The 16,719-nt window shown below is 42.6% G+C and overlaps 3 protein-coding genes across 7 annotated transcripts; 2 read left to right on the forward strand and 1 right to left on the reverse strand.

The window, feature by feature from the left end:
- Window positions 1–244: 244 nt before the first annotated feature.
- ccnp (cyclin P) lies at window positions 245–4,583 on the forward strand. Of its 2 annotated transcripts, none has more exons than XM_029446656.1 (9): window positions 245–445; window positions 942–1,067; window positions 1,342–1,417; window positions 1,621–1,793; window positions 2,009–2,107; window positions 3,072–3,227; window positions 3,475–3,633; window positions 3,732–3,910; window positions 4,089–4,583. In XM_029446656.1, exons 1-9 carry the CDS (start codon window positions 392–394, stop codon window positions 4,255–4,257), a joined length of 1,191 nt encoding a protein of 396 aa, XP_029302516.1. In that variant the 5' UTR covers window positions 245–391; the 3' UTR covers window positions 4,258–4,583. The 2 variants fall into 2 exon arrangements, with proteins under 2 accessions (XP_029302516.1, XP_029302517.1); XM_029446657.1 differs by having other exon boundaries at window positions 1,624–1,793.
- A 594-nt stretch (window positions 4,584–5,177) lies between these two features.
- Window positions 5,178–10,342, forward strand: LOC115017328 (CLOCK-interacting pacemaker). Of its 4 annotated transcripts, none has more exons than XM_029445650.1 (5): window positions 5,178–5,216; window positions 5,362–5,452; window positions 7,346–7,528; window positions 7,740–7,957; window positions 8,240–10,342. In XM_029445650.1, the coding sequence occupies exons 3-5, from the start codon at window positions 7,354–7,356 to the stop codon at window positions 9,221–9,223; spliced, it is 1,377 nt and encodes a 458-aa protein (XP_029301510.1). In that variant the 5' UTR covers window positions 5,178–5,216; window positions 5,362–5,452; window positions 7,346–7,353; the 3' UTR covers window positions 9,224–10,342. The 4 variants fall into 4 exon arrangements, with proteins under 4 accessions (XP_029301510.1, XP_029301513.1, XP_029301509.1 ...); XM_029445653.1 differs by lacking the exon at window positions 5,178–5,216 and having other exon boundaries at window positions 5,258–5,452; window positions 8,240–9,170; window positions 10,123–10,342; XM_029445649.1 differs by lacking the exon at window positions 5,178–5,216 and having other exon boundaries at window positions 5,258–5,452.
- A 401-nt stretch (window positions 10,343–10,743) lies between these two features.
- On the reverse strand, window positions 10,744–16,606 carry LOC115017760 (sodium- and chloride-dependent GABA transporter 2-like). Its single transcript, XM_029446449.1, has 14 exons — window positions 16,480–16,606; window positions 16,267–16,401; window positions 15,213–15,353; window positions 14,615–14,702; window positions 14,401–14,533; window positions 14,183–14,317; window positions 14,004–14,107; window positions 13,775–13,899; window positions 12,296–12,408; window positions 12,075–12,212; window positions 11,753–11,855; window positions 11,527–11,627; window positions 11,119–11,289; window positions 10,744–10,860 (listed from the first exon to the last, which is right to left on the reverse strand). The coding sequence occupies exons 3-14, from the start codon at window positions 15,310–15,312 to the stop codon at window positions 10,744–10,746; spliced, it is 1,428 nt and encodes a 475-aa protein (XP_029302309.1). The 5' UTR covers window positions 15,313–15,353; window positions 16,267–16,401; window positions 16,480–16,606.
- Between the last annotated feature and the right edge of the window lie 113 nt (window positions 16,607–16,719).

Raw genomic sequence — 16,719 nt, forward strand, 5'->3', positions numbered from 1 at the left:
GTGCATGAAAAGAGCATATTCATTTCACACCACAGAAAAACACAAGTAGGTGTGTCAAGTTTTTATTTGAAATGAGACTAAACATTTCCTGTACAAATCTTGAATGTCAAGTTGACAAAATATTGCTGTATTAACACTGATCCGTATACAACATAAACCTGAACTTTCGGTCACGTCAACGTAAAAAAACGTCGACCGGAAGTCCAGCTCCTAACCCGTCTACCTTGACACCGGCGTCCCCACCCCAATCAGCGTGGCCCACCTGTCTTTATTAGTGGCTGTCCGCCCTCGGGCTGCATGGTTGCTCTGTCTCTGCTCCAGGCCTCCGCCGACACCCGTGGATAAGTAGCTGCAGCGGCCCGGCACGGGAACTCTGTTTCCGGCTGTGACCATGACCAGGGCTGGTTTCTGCGACTCCAAGCCCCTGCTGGACTTACACAAGAAGGTGAGCGTCTGCTCAGTGGGCTCAACAGACTCGACACTCTTATTAGTTTGATATAAAAATAAAAATAGGTTATTCTCCCCATTCCTTTTTATGATTAACCATTTACATCCCTCAATGACCCGTTAGTGCCTTTTCAGTTCAAATTATGTACATTATCACACTTTACTTATGTAATTTAACATGTTTCTCAAACTCTTACATACAGACCAGCTCCATGTTTGTGTTGTCAGGACAGTAATTGCATTCACCTGCCATGATCCCAGGTGTCAAGGAGTCACTGATTTAGATGTGTTGAGTAAGATCTTGGGAGTGTGGATGACCTGAAGTCGACCACTATTTGAACTCATTACTGTTGTGGCTTTACGGTCAGCTGAAAACTACACATACAGTCACTATGAAAGACTTTACCTTCTCTTTTTTTGCCTCAGTTCTAGTAATAAAAATGGGTAGGCCATGATCACATCGGTACCAGTAAGACTTTATGGTGTCCCCTCAGGCGGATGAGAGGCGAGCCCCGTTAAGAACTTGGTCTAATGCCTGTGGGCCGAAAGATCGCTGGCAGCCTGTCGAAGTAGAAGAGTCCAGGATGGCCCCTGTCAAAATGGAGCCAGAACGCAGATGGGTACGCCGTCTCTCCTGCTCGACATCTTCACCAAACACATACCACAGTATCTTCAGCTCTTGCTATAACTTATTTTCCCAGCATATTAGTCTTAGATGATGGCTGGTTAGAGGAAGGGCAGGATGCGAAGGACCTGCCCTTTTTTTTGGTTGGAATATAAAATCTATGTCTAATCTTGCTGAACATCAGCTAAGAGTTCAGTGTTTTTCTTTCTGTCTAGATCATAACTATTCCACTTCCAAGTGCATGTGTGTAAAGCGTTGTCTGTTTGCAGGAAAGGAGGTTATCGGCGCAAACGAGCGAAGGCATCATCATGGGGTTCAATGAAGACAGTTTAATGCACACAGCTGGTAGTGTAATCAATACCACACTTATTTTACACCCTAACTGCCGTTTTTACACTTGAACACACCAGAATGACTGTAGCTGTTCTATGATGGATTTGGGATTCAGGGCGCAGATGGGTTACTTTTATCACGACGTTAAAGACAAGTGAAAAATGATTTACTTGCATGTTGTTACTCTTCCTTGTCCTCCTTTCCATCCTGTGTAGCAGATGGGTGTGTGGAGGAGAGTGTGTTTCTTTACCCTCATGGGCTGCAGGGTATTCACAGCCTACAGGCACTGGTTCCCAGCTTGCTGCGCCATGAAGTGGAGACGGCACTAGAGAAACTTGACCTCGCATGGGACCGGGTATTTGCCTGGGACATGTTCTTGGATATGATGGTGAGACCATAATGAACAGAGATCACTAAACGGCTTCATGTGTTTATCTGATGTTTCTAATTGTCTAAGGAAGGACCACCATCCCTAAAATGTGCTCTATGCAGACCTCACCACTAATTGTATACAAGAAGGGCAAGATTGGCACACACACTTCTCACGCTGTATCTCGTTAAATATTTATTGTGCGCCTCCTGTTTTCTGTTTTCACCCTGCAGAGAACTCAAACACGAAACTCTCTACCAAACGCCGACCTGCCCCGGCATTTCACTGATTCCACTCGCTCTGTCCTGGTAGACTGGCTCATTCAAGTACATGTAAGTCGTCATTACAGATGGAGAGTTTCTTCTTCCTCAAAACAAAGCTGGTTTTTAGGTAATTTAAAGTATGCTTCTAAAGAACCTGGCAAATCAACAGCACAGTCACAGTCGCAGCAAAACGCGTAATTCCAAAATGCATAAGGAGGAGGGTACTCTCACTCGCCATGTACAGCTTTAACACCGTTAACAGAAGCAAAGTACTGCTAGACTTTAGTGCAGCTTTTGATCTTATAGACCATGAGCTACTACTCAAACTATCTTATGGATTTAAAACGTAGATGACGTTAATTATCCAACAGACAACAATGTGTTTTGTACAATGGTATCCTGTCAAATATTACGTCACTACCAGGGCAGCTGTCTAGGACCTCATTTTTATTCCATATTTGCCATGTGTATTAAAAAATGTACACTGATGATACAACAATGTATATATCTGCAGAAAATACCATGGAGCTTTAAAAAATGCTTCAAGTAGAGTCGATGCTGGTTTCTGAATGGATCTCTGAGACTCTCAAAGGACAGATCTAAAGCTGTGCTCTCTGTACAAGAGGTAGTCATTGAGCAGGCTAAAGATGTTAAATTGTTGTTGTCAACATTAATAATATGGGTGCCAAAATGAGTAGAGGAATCAAGGTGCTTTAAAAAAGTTTTAACAATTATACAAGTAATACGATCTCTAATTGTATCCCGCCTCGATCCTAAATAAAGTAAGTTAAAGGGCCTGTAAGGAGGAGAAGAGAATCCATGTTAACTTGAGAATGAGGCTACATTAAGGTTACATTAAAAGAAGACCGGCTAACAAGACTGCTAGCCTGTCTCTGTCCAAACGTAACAAAATGGCACCTCTTAAAGCTAACTAATAATCGTTACCTAATTTGTTTAATCCTTACAAAAATCCACAAGTGCATTTATAGCTGTATGGCTTTCAACCTTGATTGCCCGGTTTATTTCCTACCAGGAGATGATGCATTTTCAAGAAGAGACCCTCTATCTGGCCGTACACCTCCTCAACCGCTCGTTGCGTCAGATCAAGGTGACCACAGTCAACCTGCAGCTCCTCGGCATGGTTTGCCTCTTCCTTGCTGCGAAGAAGGAAGAGTGTCTCCTCCCCGAGGTAAGCAGGCTGAGCTATGTATTCTTAGCTAGTTATAGACTGAAAGCACATACACTTGTGACAGTCAAGTTGGTGGTTTTAATGCCCATTGAAAGTCAATTGATAAATGGGATATGATCATACTTTCTTTTTGAACAACCATTTTTATAATCCCCTTTTTGTTTTAGTCACTTGTTGTTTATTTGTTTTGTTCATTTTGAGTGTAATAAGTAACAAACAAACATCTCTGCTGTGCTTCTTGTTCCAGGTGTCTGGACTCTGCTACTTGATGGACCACACCTACACTAGCCATCAGCTGCTGAGAATGGAGCGCAAAATCCTCTTAGGACTTAAGTTTGATTTGTCCTACTGTCCGCCTCTGCATTTCCTCCTCCTCCTCGCCTCCATCGCTCGCAGCAGTGCTAAGGTAGATCTGTGCAGTCTTTGTCCAGTTTCTCATTCTGTCAGTAAAGTTATTTCCTTAATATGTAGAGATCTGAAGAGAAGTGTCATATATGCCACCAGGTGGTGTGGATGGCTCGCTATTTGCTGGAGCTGTCTCTCTTGGAGGGCCAGTGTGTGGTGTTTCTGCCTGTGCAGCTGGCAGGAGCGGCCCTTTGCATGTCCCGCCAAGTTCTGCAGGACCCACTAACACCAGAAGGGGAGGCTGCATGGTGTCTGGCCTCCAGTGTCCATGTCGGCAGGTGTGTGTGTCTTGACTTGTAAGAGGCACTGCCCTCATCCACAGTGCCCTTTTGAGAGCCTTTACCCTTAGCATCATCAGCGCTGTAGTTGCTGAGCTCTGGCTTCTCTGTGGTCCTAACTTGACACATGCAACACTGTCCTGTCAATTTTTTAATCTGTTCTTTTGTGTTTTTCCAGTGAGACTGCCCTGCTGAGGATCATGCACATTCTGGCCAGTGCCGCAGGCAAGGCCCACAACCGAGAGACCTGCGCTACTTTTATTAAATTCTCCTCCCCAGAGACCATGCATGTCAGCAGGCACCCGGGTCTAAAGAACACCGCTGCTCTGCTGGGTATATGCACTTGACATTTCTGACTGCCAGAAACTTAATTATATGCCGAAGCTTCAAGGTAGAGATGCTGGACCAGTATCACTTGAGGACTTGACTCCTGCGCGGTCCTGAAGAGTTGCCATGGAAATGGGTGAGGAAGAAGTGTGAAATATTTGACCATAACATTGTTTAACAAAGAATTGTATGCACTTTAAATGTATGTGTGTGTATTGATCACACCTGTTTTTTTATGATCTTATCTTGCAGCCAATTAGAAAATATTTGAATTGTATTGATTTGTCCTTGTCTTTTGGGCTGTATCAAGTTTTAATGTACAAATAAAGTGTCTGCTGCAAATGTATAACTTTCAGCTGTTTTTTTTTTAATTTTGCACAAACTTTTGCAATTTCTACATGACAGCAGAGCCCCCTTCTGGCTGCATTGTTCAAGTTGGCCATTCCTGCTCACGTGCAATCATGACAAAGGAGTCACAGTAGAGGATGTTGTGCAGCTGGTACAGCACAACTATACGAAGGGTGTTTATTTTCAATAAATGTCAAGAAAACAATGCACATTTTAAACACCCTGCATATTATAAAACTGGTTTTACACCTATTGCATAAGATGAGCTCAGTGCCGTTGTGTGTATGCAGGCTCATTCATGTAAGCAGTAATACATGTGTTGCGTGCAGGCAACATGTGCAAGTGTGTGTTCAACGGAATAAAACCCAACAACATGACTCGAGACTGCAATTCAAGCTACTGTGACTCTTTTCCCGCTGAAACGGGTCTTCCTCTGTATCTTTATCCCAAATATGAGCTCATGCAGTGAGCCTCCTTTGTTTAGTGCACACTTGCTCGATGCTACACGTGCTCTCAATTCTGATTAGCTGTCGTAGTTGTGTCACGACCAATGGGCGTTGAGCTCGCGGAGAGATCATTTTATTGTGTCTGGTAGGAGGTCCCTCAGACGTCTACCTTGGGTTCAAATGAGGTAACGTGAAACATTACCCCCACCCCCCCACCCCTTATGTTTTACTGTGTCATCGGTGGGGAACTTTTTACCTGTGTTGTGCCTAAATACAAGCTTGAATGACATAACATTTCGATATTATGTTTTTAAATCCTTTAACATTTAGTAGCAAAGGGCGGCGTCAAGCTAGCTAGAATAAGCCGCCAGGATTTCAAAACAAAAGCGGGGAAGTCACCACTGTTGGGACACACGTTCAGGTAAGTCCTGTAACATTTTGAATTATGAATATTATTAGACGAGTAGGTAGTTCACAAAGTATTCCTCCTGAAGATAATACCTGAAGACTAAAGGTTTTATTTTAAAACTAATCGTACTTGATGTTCTTAATATTCTGACTAATTTGACGGACATTATCGCGATACACTGTAGTCGTATCGCGCAGCATGTGTGACAGAGAGGAAACTGAATCATGTTTGCTGTAACTGTTGCATAACATTTGAAACATGACACTGCAGGTTAGCGTTGCTCGGTACCTTTTTAAAAGTCAGCGGATAAACAAACGTTATTGGAAATAATTGGCTGTTTAACATTTGAAGGTAAGTTTTCCATTGAAGATTTGAGATGTAATAAACGTGTTTGCTTTTGATTGAGAGGTGAATCCTTCCTTTCCAAAGCGCTCGCTCTTTTTATTTCATAACTTTTTCGTCTAGCACGTGACTTGTTAACGACGCATAATTTCGACCGGCCACTTTCAATATTGTGTGTTTTTGTGTCGGTGGTCAGTGTGAGAGGAAGTGTATTTTAGAGACAGGACAGGACTTGAAGTTGCGCGTTACATAACAGGGGGAAGAAGGAGGGGTGCCGCTGTTTCATCTGAGCACGAGGTGTGCTGCCTTCACTGCCTCCCCCCCCAAAAAAAAAATCATAAGCACCGAGCATACACAAATGACCGAAACAAAAAGTACATGCATACTTCCAGGAGAGCGGAAATGTTCTATAATAAGGGATACGAGAAGCTGGAGGCGATTATAAAAGTCAAAATATAAATTGCATGCACATTTGTTCCACTGCTGCAGTGTAGCCTTTGTAGCAGACATGTGAATATCAAGAGGCTGCATTGTTGATGTGTGTGTGTGTGTGTGTCCTTGTAGAGTACCATCCCTATTCCTTTTGGAGACACAGAAGTGTTTTATGTCATTCAGGGTCAACCATAAGAGGTGGTTGATCATTTCCCAAGCTGATTCAGCCACCTGTTCTTTGGCCATCATATATAGTAATGCTATCCAACTCCTTGTGGAGGACACAGGAACACACACACACACACACACACACACGTAATTTGATAAAACAATAAAAAATCCAATGACTGCTTGACTAATTGTATGTTAAGTTTCTGTAACTGGAAGTATTGGCTGAGGAGTACAATATAATATCAGATGGCTTGAACCATGTGTGGACAGGAGTATTAAATCATGTTTAAAACACATAAACCCAAAATTGATCGGTATATCTGTTAAAACTGTATAATTTGTTTGTTTTGATGCCCATCCTCCCACATTTATTAAAATTCTCTGCCATTTTTAAAAAAAGACATCCACAAATGTGAGGACACGTGGAGCTCCATTTGGTCTGCTAAACTTTTAAGATCGATAGTTGTCATACATTTGCGTGGGAGAAAAGAAATGCAACTTAATTAATGTTTAACCCCCCAGCCTAACCATGTAAAACATGAATTTACACTGCTCCATGTCTCTGCCTGGTGGCTTTAATTACAACATTTTATTTTATAACTGACAGGCTCTTTAAGACTCTGTGTACTCATAACAACACATGACCCTGGCATTCAATCGGCACCATGTGTGTACATGTGGGCACACATCTCACTTTGTAAACAATTATAAGCCAATGGCAATATTCATTTGTATATATTTTTTTAATTGTTTTACAAAAAGAAGATGTTCTATACAGATGCCCATTAGAGGATGGATCATATCCCAGCATGCAATAGGTGACATGCAGTGTAAAACCTGGAGATGTCACCAGTTCATCACAGTGCTCCGTCTCATAAGAGCAAAAACCTTTTTTTGATTTTCTGCCGTCAAATGTCTGGCATTGAGCGACGGACTAAATATCATGTGTTCTCTCATTAGGGTCCAGTATGCCGAAGGCCCAGCCTTGCTTGAGCGAGCACAGTCCTTGTGCTGCATCCAGCAAGAATGCTAAAAATAAGAGCAACAGTATGACGCTGATGGCAATACGTGAAACTAAAGACACAAACGACTCCAGTGGAAGGGGCTCCCGCTGCAGTTCAGAAAAAGACTCGGGCTACTCTGGTGAGTAAATGTGGCAAAAATGTGACCAGCAAGACAATTTGCCACGTTTTATTCTCTACGGCTATTTCCCATAAATCTTTAAAGTCAGGCCGAGCAGTGATGATTATAAAAGCCGAATGAGTGCAGTACTTAATGAATGGGTAGGACTTGGATTTGAAATGAAATCGTGACGAGAAGGTTATTGTGTTGGTTTACTTCAACTTCTCTGCAGACGGCTCAGACTGGCAGCAGACGGATGTGGACGACCAGCGGAGCAACAAAAGCCAGTCCAAAGGCAGCGGGCATGCAGAACCTTCACAGCCAGGTCGAACCAAAGACCTCGGTAATCCTGGGAATCCTACGCTGATGCCAGCAGGCCGCGAGCTCCCACCCATCTACATCATCAACAACATTGTGCTTAAGCAGCTAAGTGTAGGCGCAGACAGTGAGGTGAGGAATACACAATGTTCCTCTGCTGATTAATGATGGGGATGAGGGACTGAGGCAAGTAGAGAGCTGAAGGGGGAAACGTGTATAAAAAGTGTAAAGTGAGTGGAGTTTAGTGTTTTCTGCCAAAAACAAAAAGGCGCAAGAGAACATCTTACAATGTGATCCAACGACAAAGCAAGGAATCTCTGACTGCACTAGTAAATGTAACTCATACCCCTCCTTTTTAATTTGAGTGTTTAATCTTTCTCGTCCTTGCTTCCTTCTCTCTCCCTGTCCCACCAGCCGGACATGATCCAGAAAAGAGGTCAGTTGCCCCAGAGAAATGGAAGCAGGGAAACGGGCACTTCTGGTGCTGCCCATATGATCCTTCTCCAGCAGCCGAGCTTGTCGCCGGCCACCCTCGACCTTCACAATCCCGTGTCCCAGAAGTCCAACGTCCCAAGGAAGAAAATAATTGGCACTTACCTGCCCATTCTCAACTCCTACCCCCGCATTGCGCCACACCCCAGCAAGAAGCCGCCTGATAAATCTTCAAATGATGAATCACTGAATCTGAGCAAGAGGGAGTGCACAGAACCTAAGAGTGATGAGCAGCAGCTTTATGAGCAACCCAAATCAGCAATCCTAACCCATGGGCTGCCATGTTCCTCTTCAACCAGAGATGGTCCGTCCTCCTCCAGTGCCACTACAGTCTCCCCGAGCCAAGGCTCCAAATCTGGGTCCAGTCTGTACACCAGCTCCTCCATCCTCCCAAGCAGAGGACTTCACAGAAACAACCCCACCAGCACTCGCAACCGCCGCTTCCTCAACACAGTAGAAATCCTCAGACAATCAGGTCTTTTGGACATTACACTGCGCACGAAGGAGCTGCTGCGCCAGAGCAACGCCACCGAGCAGAACATTGCCCAGCTGCGCCAGCACACAGAGCTTCTGTGCCAGGCTGCCAGCGACCTCGGCTGCAACCTGAGCGGCATCACAGCCTGGGAACATCTACACCGAGCTATGGCCGAGTCCGGCAGCTACCCCAACCTGGAAATCCTGCAAAATTTACAATTCCCGTGTCATCTACCTTCTGTCGGTCAACCGGCGAGTCTTTCCGCAGGTGACGTCAACAGGCCACTAGCTGCTGAGAGCTCAGAGGAGCCGGCGTCTCGCCTTCTCACCACTATGCTGCACCCAAACTCAGGAGAATTCTGGCAGCTCGAGGCCGGTGGTAAATCCTCAGAGAACGTCATCTTTATGTCTCCTGACAGTTCTACCGGTTAGCTTCAGTGCCTTTTTTAAAGTGTGAGGGAGTACTCAGGGCTCACTTGTGGATATTATGGGTTGTTTGTTCATCCCTAGTTATTTAAACCTAGTTTTATAGGGATTGCGCAGAAATATCTCTCCAGGTCAATGGGAATCCAACAATATCTCAAGGTTATGCTGCAGTACAAGTTGTGTGTCCAGTTGCCTTAAGTGCTTCCCCAGAATGAAGTGTCTGAAAGCGTATCCCAATTAAGTCAGTCAAGTACAATGCAATCCCGAGGCACCACTTTATGTCATCGCTGACGTTAGAGAACCACACTGAAGAGTAAAAACGTGTTTATCACACAGGTGGCACTACAGTATACGTTTTTATCAGTTCAGTTTGTTCCGCTGTCACGACACAAATCCATCTCCTGGTAGATAAATGTTTTCTCATGACGTGCTGCACCAGAGGGAGAGCCAGCACTCTAAACAAGGTGATAACCAAGATTGGTGCCTCCTTTTTTTTTTTTTTAACAACACAGCTGAAACTAAAGGCTGCCAGAGAAATGGCACTTGTAGCACTTAAGGCACAACTGTGCGCACAATGCTGCAGAGCAAATCTCTCCTGTATCACAAACTGCACTACACTGGACTGCTGCGAGGACTTCTATCCAAATGCTCGTCAACAAAGCCTTAAAACCCCTTTTTCACATCATCACAGGTTCTCATATCATATTCATTTTATATGCAGCACACATCTTATAGTAATGGAAGCAAATCATCCGCTGAATGTATGAATTCAACACGGCGTCTCCAAGATAATCAGTAATCCTGTCATGCAGCAGCTTTGTAATCCGATTTTACGTTCTTGATATTCTTCTTTTTTTGTTGCAACGAGCCTCTAACTGTTGGTGTTATGTGTTCTTCTGTTTCAGTCGGAGATGGAGCACAGTTTGCTTTGAGAGTTTGATTGTGTTTAAGTATAAAAGTATGTTGCCCAAGTGGTTACTTATTACGTCTGTGATTTTTCATTTTTTTCTGTGTGCTTGTGCAATATGTCAGACATCACTGCCAGCAATGCACACATTTCTGATGTGTTTAAAGTTTATTTTTTAACATTTTAAGGTATTTGAATAAAGCAATATGTGAAGAATAGACTGTCAGTGTATCATATTAATATTTTCTAATTGAGCCAATTATGGTAACATGCTTCTACAAAGTGACCTTTAAATATATATTTCCAGGATGTTCTGAAACATCAACAGCATTTCGCACATAAGTTATTTATTTTAGACACGGTGATAAATTATTTGCATTATACATGTTTTTTTGATGATTGTGACTTAAATTAATTATCACGTTTTCTCTTAAGTTTAACTTAAGTTCGAGTAAGTGAAACAGTTTGGCAGGAGGAAGCTGCTTTGACAAATATTTCAACAACACTATGATAACCATTTCCACGAGTCTTGCTCGACTGGATTGTAATCGCCCGCTCAGTGCCCAATCTCAGTTGTCGGACACATAAATGAAGTTGACAAAGAGGATTATTTAATGTTTCACATCAGTTTAGCAGTGAGTCGTTGCAGATCTTCCCCTCCGATGTGCTGCAGCTCAGTTTCTCTCTTCTGAGTCAGTGAGCAGTCGTGCTCCGGTCGGCACAGATGACGGAAGCGCTAAGAAATTGAGAGAAGAATTCAGCAATAATTTGAAGCAAATGTGTAAATATCTATCAAAACATAGCATCATAATAATCCTAACAACTGCAACTCCTCTTGTAGATGGGATGTGTAACATGACTGGTCTGTAGAATCTTTCTTTTTTTCTACAGAGTATATGAGTATGGGGATAAAAGATGTATTGGCACATATAGGACATATACACTGTACTATTTAGTGAATTAATTATCACAATCAATCACACAGTTGTCCCACCTGAGTGAGGTTCCCAGTCCCAGTTCCCAGTTTGTACAGCGCACATCCCGGCACAAGCAGGATGGAGGAGAGGGCCAGTACCCAGCCCAACACGTATGCCCAGGTAGGGTACACGTACCAGCGGTTAAAGGTCAGAGGCTGGTACTCAACTAAAGAACATATAAAAGCGCCCTGAGAAAACAATAACAAATAATCTGTAGTTAATCATTATAACATATTATTGTGCAGAATGAGTACTTTTTCTTTTTGTACTTTAAATAAATTTACTTACTTTTACTTAAGAAAGATTTTGAATGCATGACTTGAATGAGTGTTTCTACACGGTGGTAGTTCGTCCACTACTGTGTACATGAGGATAGACTGTTCGGTTATTCAATATTCACAACAGCAACAATGAAAGTGGCTCACCAGTGAGACCAGCGGTGTGAGGTACAGCCAGCAGATTTTGAAGTACGGGTTAGCGTGCACGCCTGTCATGTCCTTTATGATGCCATATAACCGCTCTGCCCCTTCAGAGTAGAAGAGACTGCAGGATCACTACATGATCAGCAGATCAGACGTTTGTGCTTTCTCAAGTCTGAGAAAATAATGTACAATCCAGCATTTTTTAGAAATTAAGAGACCAAATACCTACCAAATATCCATCCCAGTGCCAGGGTTTCAAACACGCAGAGAAAGAGGATGCAGGCTCCGTTACAAGCGTAGTAGTCAAACATCTGGAACACATACATCCCTCCCTGGAGACAACAGCAAAGATATATATTTATTAATTTAAATGTCAACCTCAGATGCATGGAAGTCTAATATATCAATGTAAATGATGTAATAATTAAAATGTCATAGGCTGAAAGCATTTTGTTTTGATGATAAAACAAAATCATGATATATTTTGACAGCAATAAACTGCCAGACTGGATTAGTAAATAACAAATGTAGATAAAACACTAAATACTGACCTCAGTGATCATGACAAGCTGGCAGACGAAGCATGTGAGGCAGAAGAGGAGGAGGAATCGTTCCCGCCGGCCGGCCCTGCGCATCACTGTGGGAAACATGTCTATGATGGATGTCATCACCACCTCCATGGCAACAAACTGTACAGAGAAAAGGCACAATGAGCACATCTCCGAATGCGAATGTGTTCTTCCACAAAGAGTTCATCAAGAGTGCATCTTACTTGTGTGTCCAGACCCAAGAGAATGAGCATGACAAAGAAACAGATGGACCACAGTTGGGGCAGAGGCATCATGGCTACGGCCTGAGGGTACGCAATGAACGCCAAGCCGGGACCTGGAACACAACAAGTCTCGGCACCGTCTACTAGCTGCCTTTGTTGCTCAACCAGTTTAGCATCAATAACTTTGTAAAGTCAAAGTAATATGCATCCAGGGCCAAAATACAGAGGAAATGTCATCAATCAAGTAACACATAAACAACAACCTCCTGGAGGGAACTCTGGAAGTTACTGGAAGTCACAAAGGGCTTTAAAGGAAGTACATCAAACAGTACTGAAAATCTCTTGTGTGTCTCAAGAAAATTACATTTGTAGAAAACTGGATGTAGATTGCAACCGCAAGAATCTTTGTAACTGAAAACCTCAGGGCCTAAGGGACAGATTTATTGTCGTGATAAGTTATAGTTTTTATTCATGATTTCTGACGAGGAACATTACCCGGTGTGGAAGGCTTATAAGTACTCGTTCTGCAGTACAATGTCACTGATGCATTAGATAGTAATAGATTCTTCATACTGATTTATCAATGTGGAAACAGCATTTTACAGCTGGAGCTGATCGAGGAGCTATAGTTTGAATTACTTTACAAACAGTTCGGTATAGTCCTGTGGTTCATACCGAGGGGTCAGGCTGCTCCAAAGGGTCACAAGATAAATCTGAGGGATGATTGATGAAGGAAGAAGGAACAAACAAAGTTCTCATACACAATTCTGTCTTCAGATTTGGATTTCATTTTTGGGCCTTAAACTGTTTCTTCTGAATGAAACCTTATACAAAGTTTAGAGGGGAAATGTTTGGATGGACATCTGGAATGTGATAAAGAGCCCCAACCAGACACTGCTTTTTTATTGTTTGCAAGCCATATGATTGGGGACCAATGGTTTAATCTTAACAATGTGTTATAAGCTTCATATGTTTATGTACCTCAGCATTTTATTTAAAGTTACAATCTCAAAGATCTCCGTTTTCTTCTCTTTTGCGGCACCTATGGCGATAAGCGGTAATTGCAGGTGTGTTTTTGGATCTCACTTCCCAGAGATACAAACTATTACAAATACCAAGACTGTCATCGCTTAGGCCATAGGCTCGATCCCCATTGTGTTACTTAATTAGTGAATAAAGGTGACTTAATAGACATGTATCTTAATGAAAAGCTTAAAGCAATTTTAAAGTGTATTTACTCAGTTACTTTCCCCCATGGTCGTGGACTAGCTAGTCTTGATTGGGAGTGTAGGAGGTGTGCATCTAATAATACTGTATAATGACATGTCATGTGGTTACAACATCAACATCAACATTTTAGCTTAAGGGTTCAATATTGAAATTGTAGGTTAACAAAAAGAAAATCTTAGGCTGTAACAAGGTGCCAGAATGGTGCGATGCTCTGTAACACATGAGTGCAGGAAGACGAGGTTGCATTACCTGACTCGGCCACTTCTGCGATGGGAACACCCTGCTCGTGAGCCATGAATCCCAGCACAGAGAAGACTGCAAACCCAGCTACCACACTGGTACCACTGTTCAGCAAACACAGCCACAGACAGTCTCTGCAAAACACAAAAAGCATGTGCGTATGAATTCATAGATTGTGTAGCTATTGCCATTTGTCAGAAATGTTTTCAGAGTCAGTCACTCATTGACAAATCCTTACTTGTAGCAGTTGTTGTTGTAGGTGTTGTAGCTGCCCAACACCGTCAAGGAGCCCACACCCACGCTGTATGAGAAGAAGATCTGAGCCCCAGCCTCCATCCAAACCTGCTCCGACAAAGCCACGGTGAGTAAATGTGTCCATGAACTCTGCACCACTACAGGATCTCATGCTGATCCTACCTGAGGGTCTGTGAGTCGTGAGGGTTCAGGCAAAAGATAAAAGAGCACTCCTTGTAGAGCCCCAGGAAGAGAGAGCCCACGGATCAAAAGAATTACCAACATCAGATAGGGGAAGGTAGCAGTGAAATACACCACCTGTAGAAAAAGACCACCGTTTAAGACATTTAGAAATATACTGTATACACTTTTATCACAGTATTAGGGATTAAAATAAATACCTTTCCTGTAGACCTGACCCCTTTCCATATACAGAAGTAACAGGTGATCCACATTACAATGAGGCACAACAGCACCTCCCACCTGATGCTGCCTATCTCCTCAATCCCCCCTGAAATAGCCAGCACTCGTCGTCTAGAAGGAAAAACAGACTCATTAGGACTCATTTTGGCAGATTTACAAGAACCTAGAGACTTAGTTTGTTCTTCTACATACTCCCAGAACTCTGTTGCAGAAGAGGTTACGTTAGTCTGGTTGGTCCTTTCAATGGTTTCATTTCGTGTTGAAAATTCTACACAGTCATCTGAAAGGATAGAGAGAAAAAGATTATACTAGTAATGACAATGCAGATGTGTAATGTCTTCTGTGGCTCTAAAAGGGAAAGTTTCAAAAGTCTCAGATCATTTCACCAAGTTTATCTCTATTTTGGCTTGAGACTACAATTTTCTAACGAACAGTCTGCATAACAAGCCATTGATGTGGAGTCTATAAGATTACCAGGCAGGGGGCGTCTAATGAAAGACGCTATCCGGTTGCATTATGGGGATTGTAGGATCTAGTGTTTCTTAATCTTGAATCATATTAGGGGGTAAAAGTCAGGATATCTCGGCACCTTTTTTTTCCTTTTTAAAATCTGTCTCTCACAAGTCCACCAACTTTATGGAAGAGCAAAAGTAAATCGTTGAACGGGGACACAAAAATCACTGAAGTGTTGATAATGCTATCATAACATCAGTACAATCATGCAAATGTTAGTACTTTAATGTAATGCAATGTAAGTCAATCTTAATGTATGTGACAAAATCCATCTGACCTGTGTTCCAGTAGTTGTTGCAGCTGGCCCAGGGGAGCTCTGAGCTGAATGAGAACACCAGGTAGAGCAAAGCCCAGGCCAGAATAATGATGTAGGTCATGCAGCTGTAGAGGAGGATCAGCTGCCCACCATAGCCGATACCTGCAGGGTCACATTTAGTTATAGACAAACATTATGAACCTCCTGACCTCCTTCATTTAATAATTACCCCAAGTGCTTAACGGTCAGGGTTACGGGAACCCAACTCACCAAAAGTATTACTTAAACTGCTTACTCATTGTGAGAGACTTTCCATAAAGATATATATATATATAATCTAACTATTATGGAAATGTTTCTTTGTTATAACATGTTGATATATTTTGCAATAAAAATAAAATCAGACAGAGGTAAAGTTTAAAGTTTTAAAAGAGCACTTCAGGGACGTAGCATTCAGCTTCCATAACATTGTCGGACTTCACATTTAAAGTAAAATAAAAAAAAGGATACAAACCAATGAAGCACAACCAGACATGTTTTTTGCATTTTCCTTCTTTATCAAAACCTAGCGCCTACATAACCCACAATGCAACTCAACCACTGACATTTAAGCTAGAGATTTCCCGTTGTGTAATGCTAATACTGGCTAATGTAGCCTCAAGCTGCTTTCCTTAAGCAGAGATGAAGAGCGGGCAGAGATCCAGTTAGCTCATTTCTTTCTGACTCTTTTTTCCAAACATGTAGTCTTCACGTTGACGGAAGCAACATTTAGCAACACAACTGAAACATTGCACCTCCCTTGTTTAAAGATTAATATTTCCCACAGAGGTCATGCAGTTGTTAGTCAATGTTTGCCCTGTATTGACATTCATGACAGAGCTCTGAGGGAAAAAGGTGTCTCATAAGTTGTGTTTGAGCACCTTTGTGATGACCACAATGAAACAGTGAACTGCCTCAACTTGAAAAATAAACTTTAAAAGGATCCAATAATGAAACTACAAGCCACTCCTGGAGCTAATTGATCACCCAGAGTGTTTTCAGTGAGTCTTAATCTACAATAAAGTCCTGAACATACCTTCTGCCAGAGGGCATAGCTTCCTCCAGCAGGTGATGCCGCCCTCCTGGGTGTACTGGCCTATAGTCGTCTCCAGCAGGAACAGGGGTACGCCACAGATCACCACAAATACCAGATATGGCACCAGGAATGCACCTGCATTTACAAAGTATACAACAATTTATCAGTACTACAGATTTTAGGTAACAAGTAATGAGCGCCATATTTGCTTACCCCCTCCATTTTTGTAGCAGAGGTAAGGAAACCTCCAAACATTGCCCAGGCCGACAACATTTCCGGCCACGGCCAGGAGAAACTCCACCTTACTGCCCCAGTGTCCTCTCTCCTCCACATCCTCTTGCTTGTGTTTTGTTGCACATTTTTTATTCGTCATACCCAAAGTCAGTCTGAAAGCTCAGTCTGAGCTCAATCGTCCTTCTTACCCTGCGTGGCTTGTGTCCAGTTCTTCGTTGC

Source organism: Cottoperca gobio, chromosome 13 (assembly GCF_900634415.1).
Source record: "Cottoperca gobio chromosome 13, fCotGob3.1, whole genome shotgun sequence".
Classification (NCBI taxonomy): domain Eukaryota; kingdom Metazoa; phylum Chordata; class Actinopteri; order Perciformes; family Bovichtidae; genus Cottoperca; species Cottoperca gobio.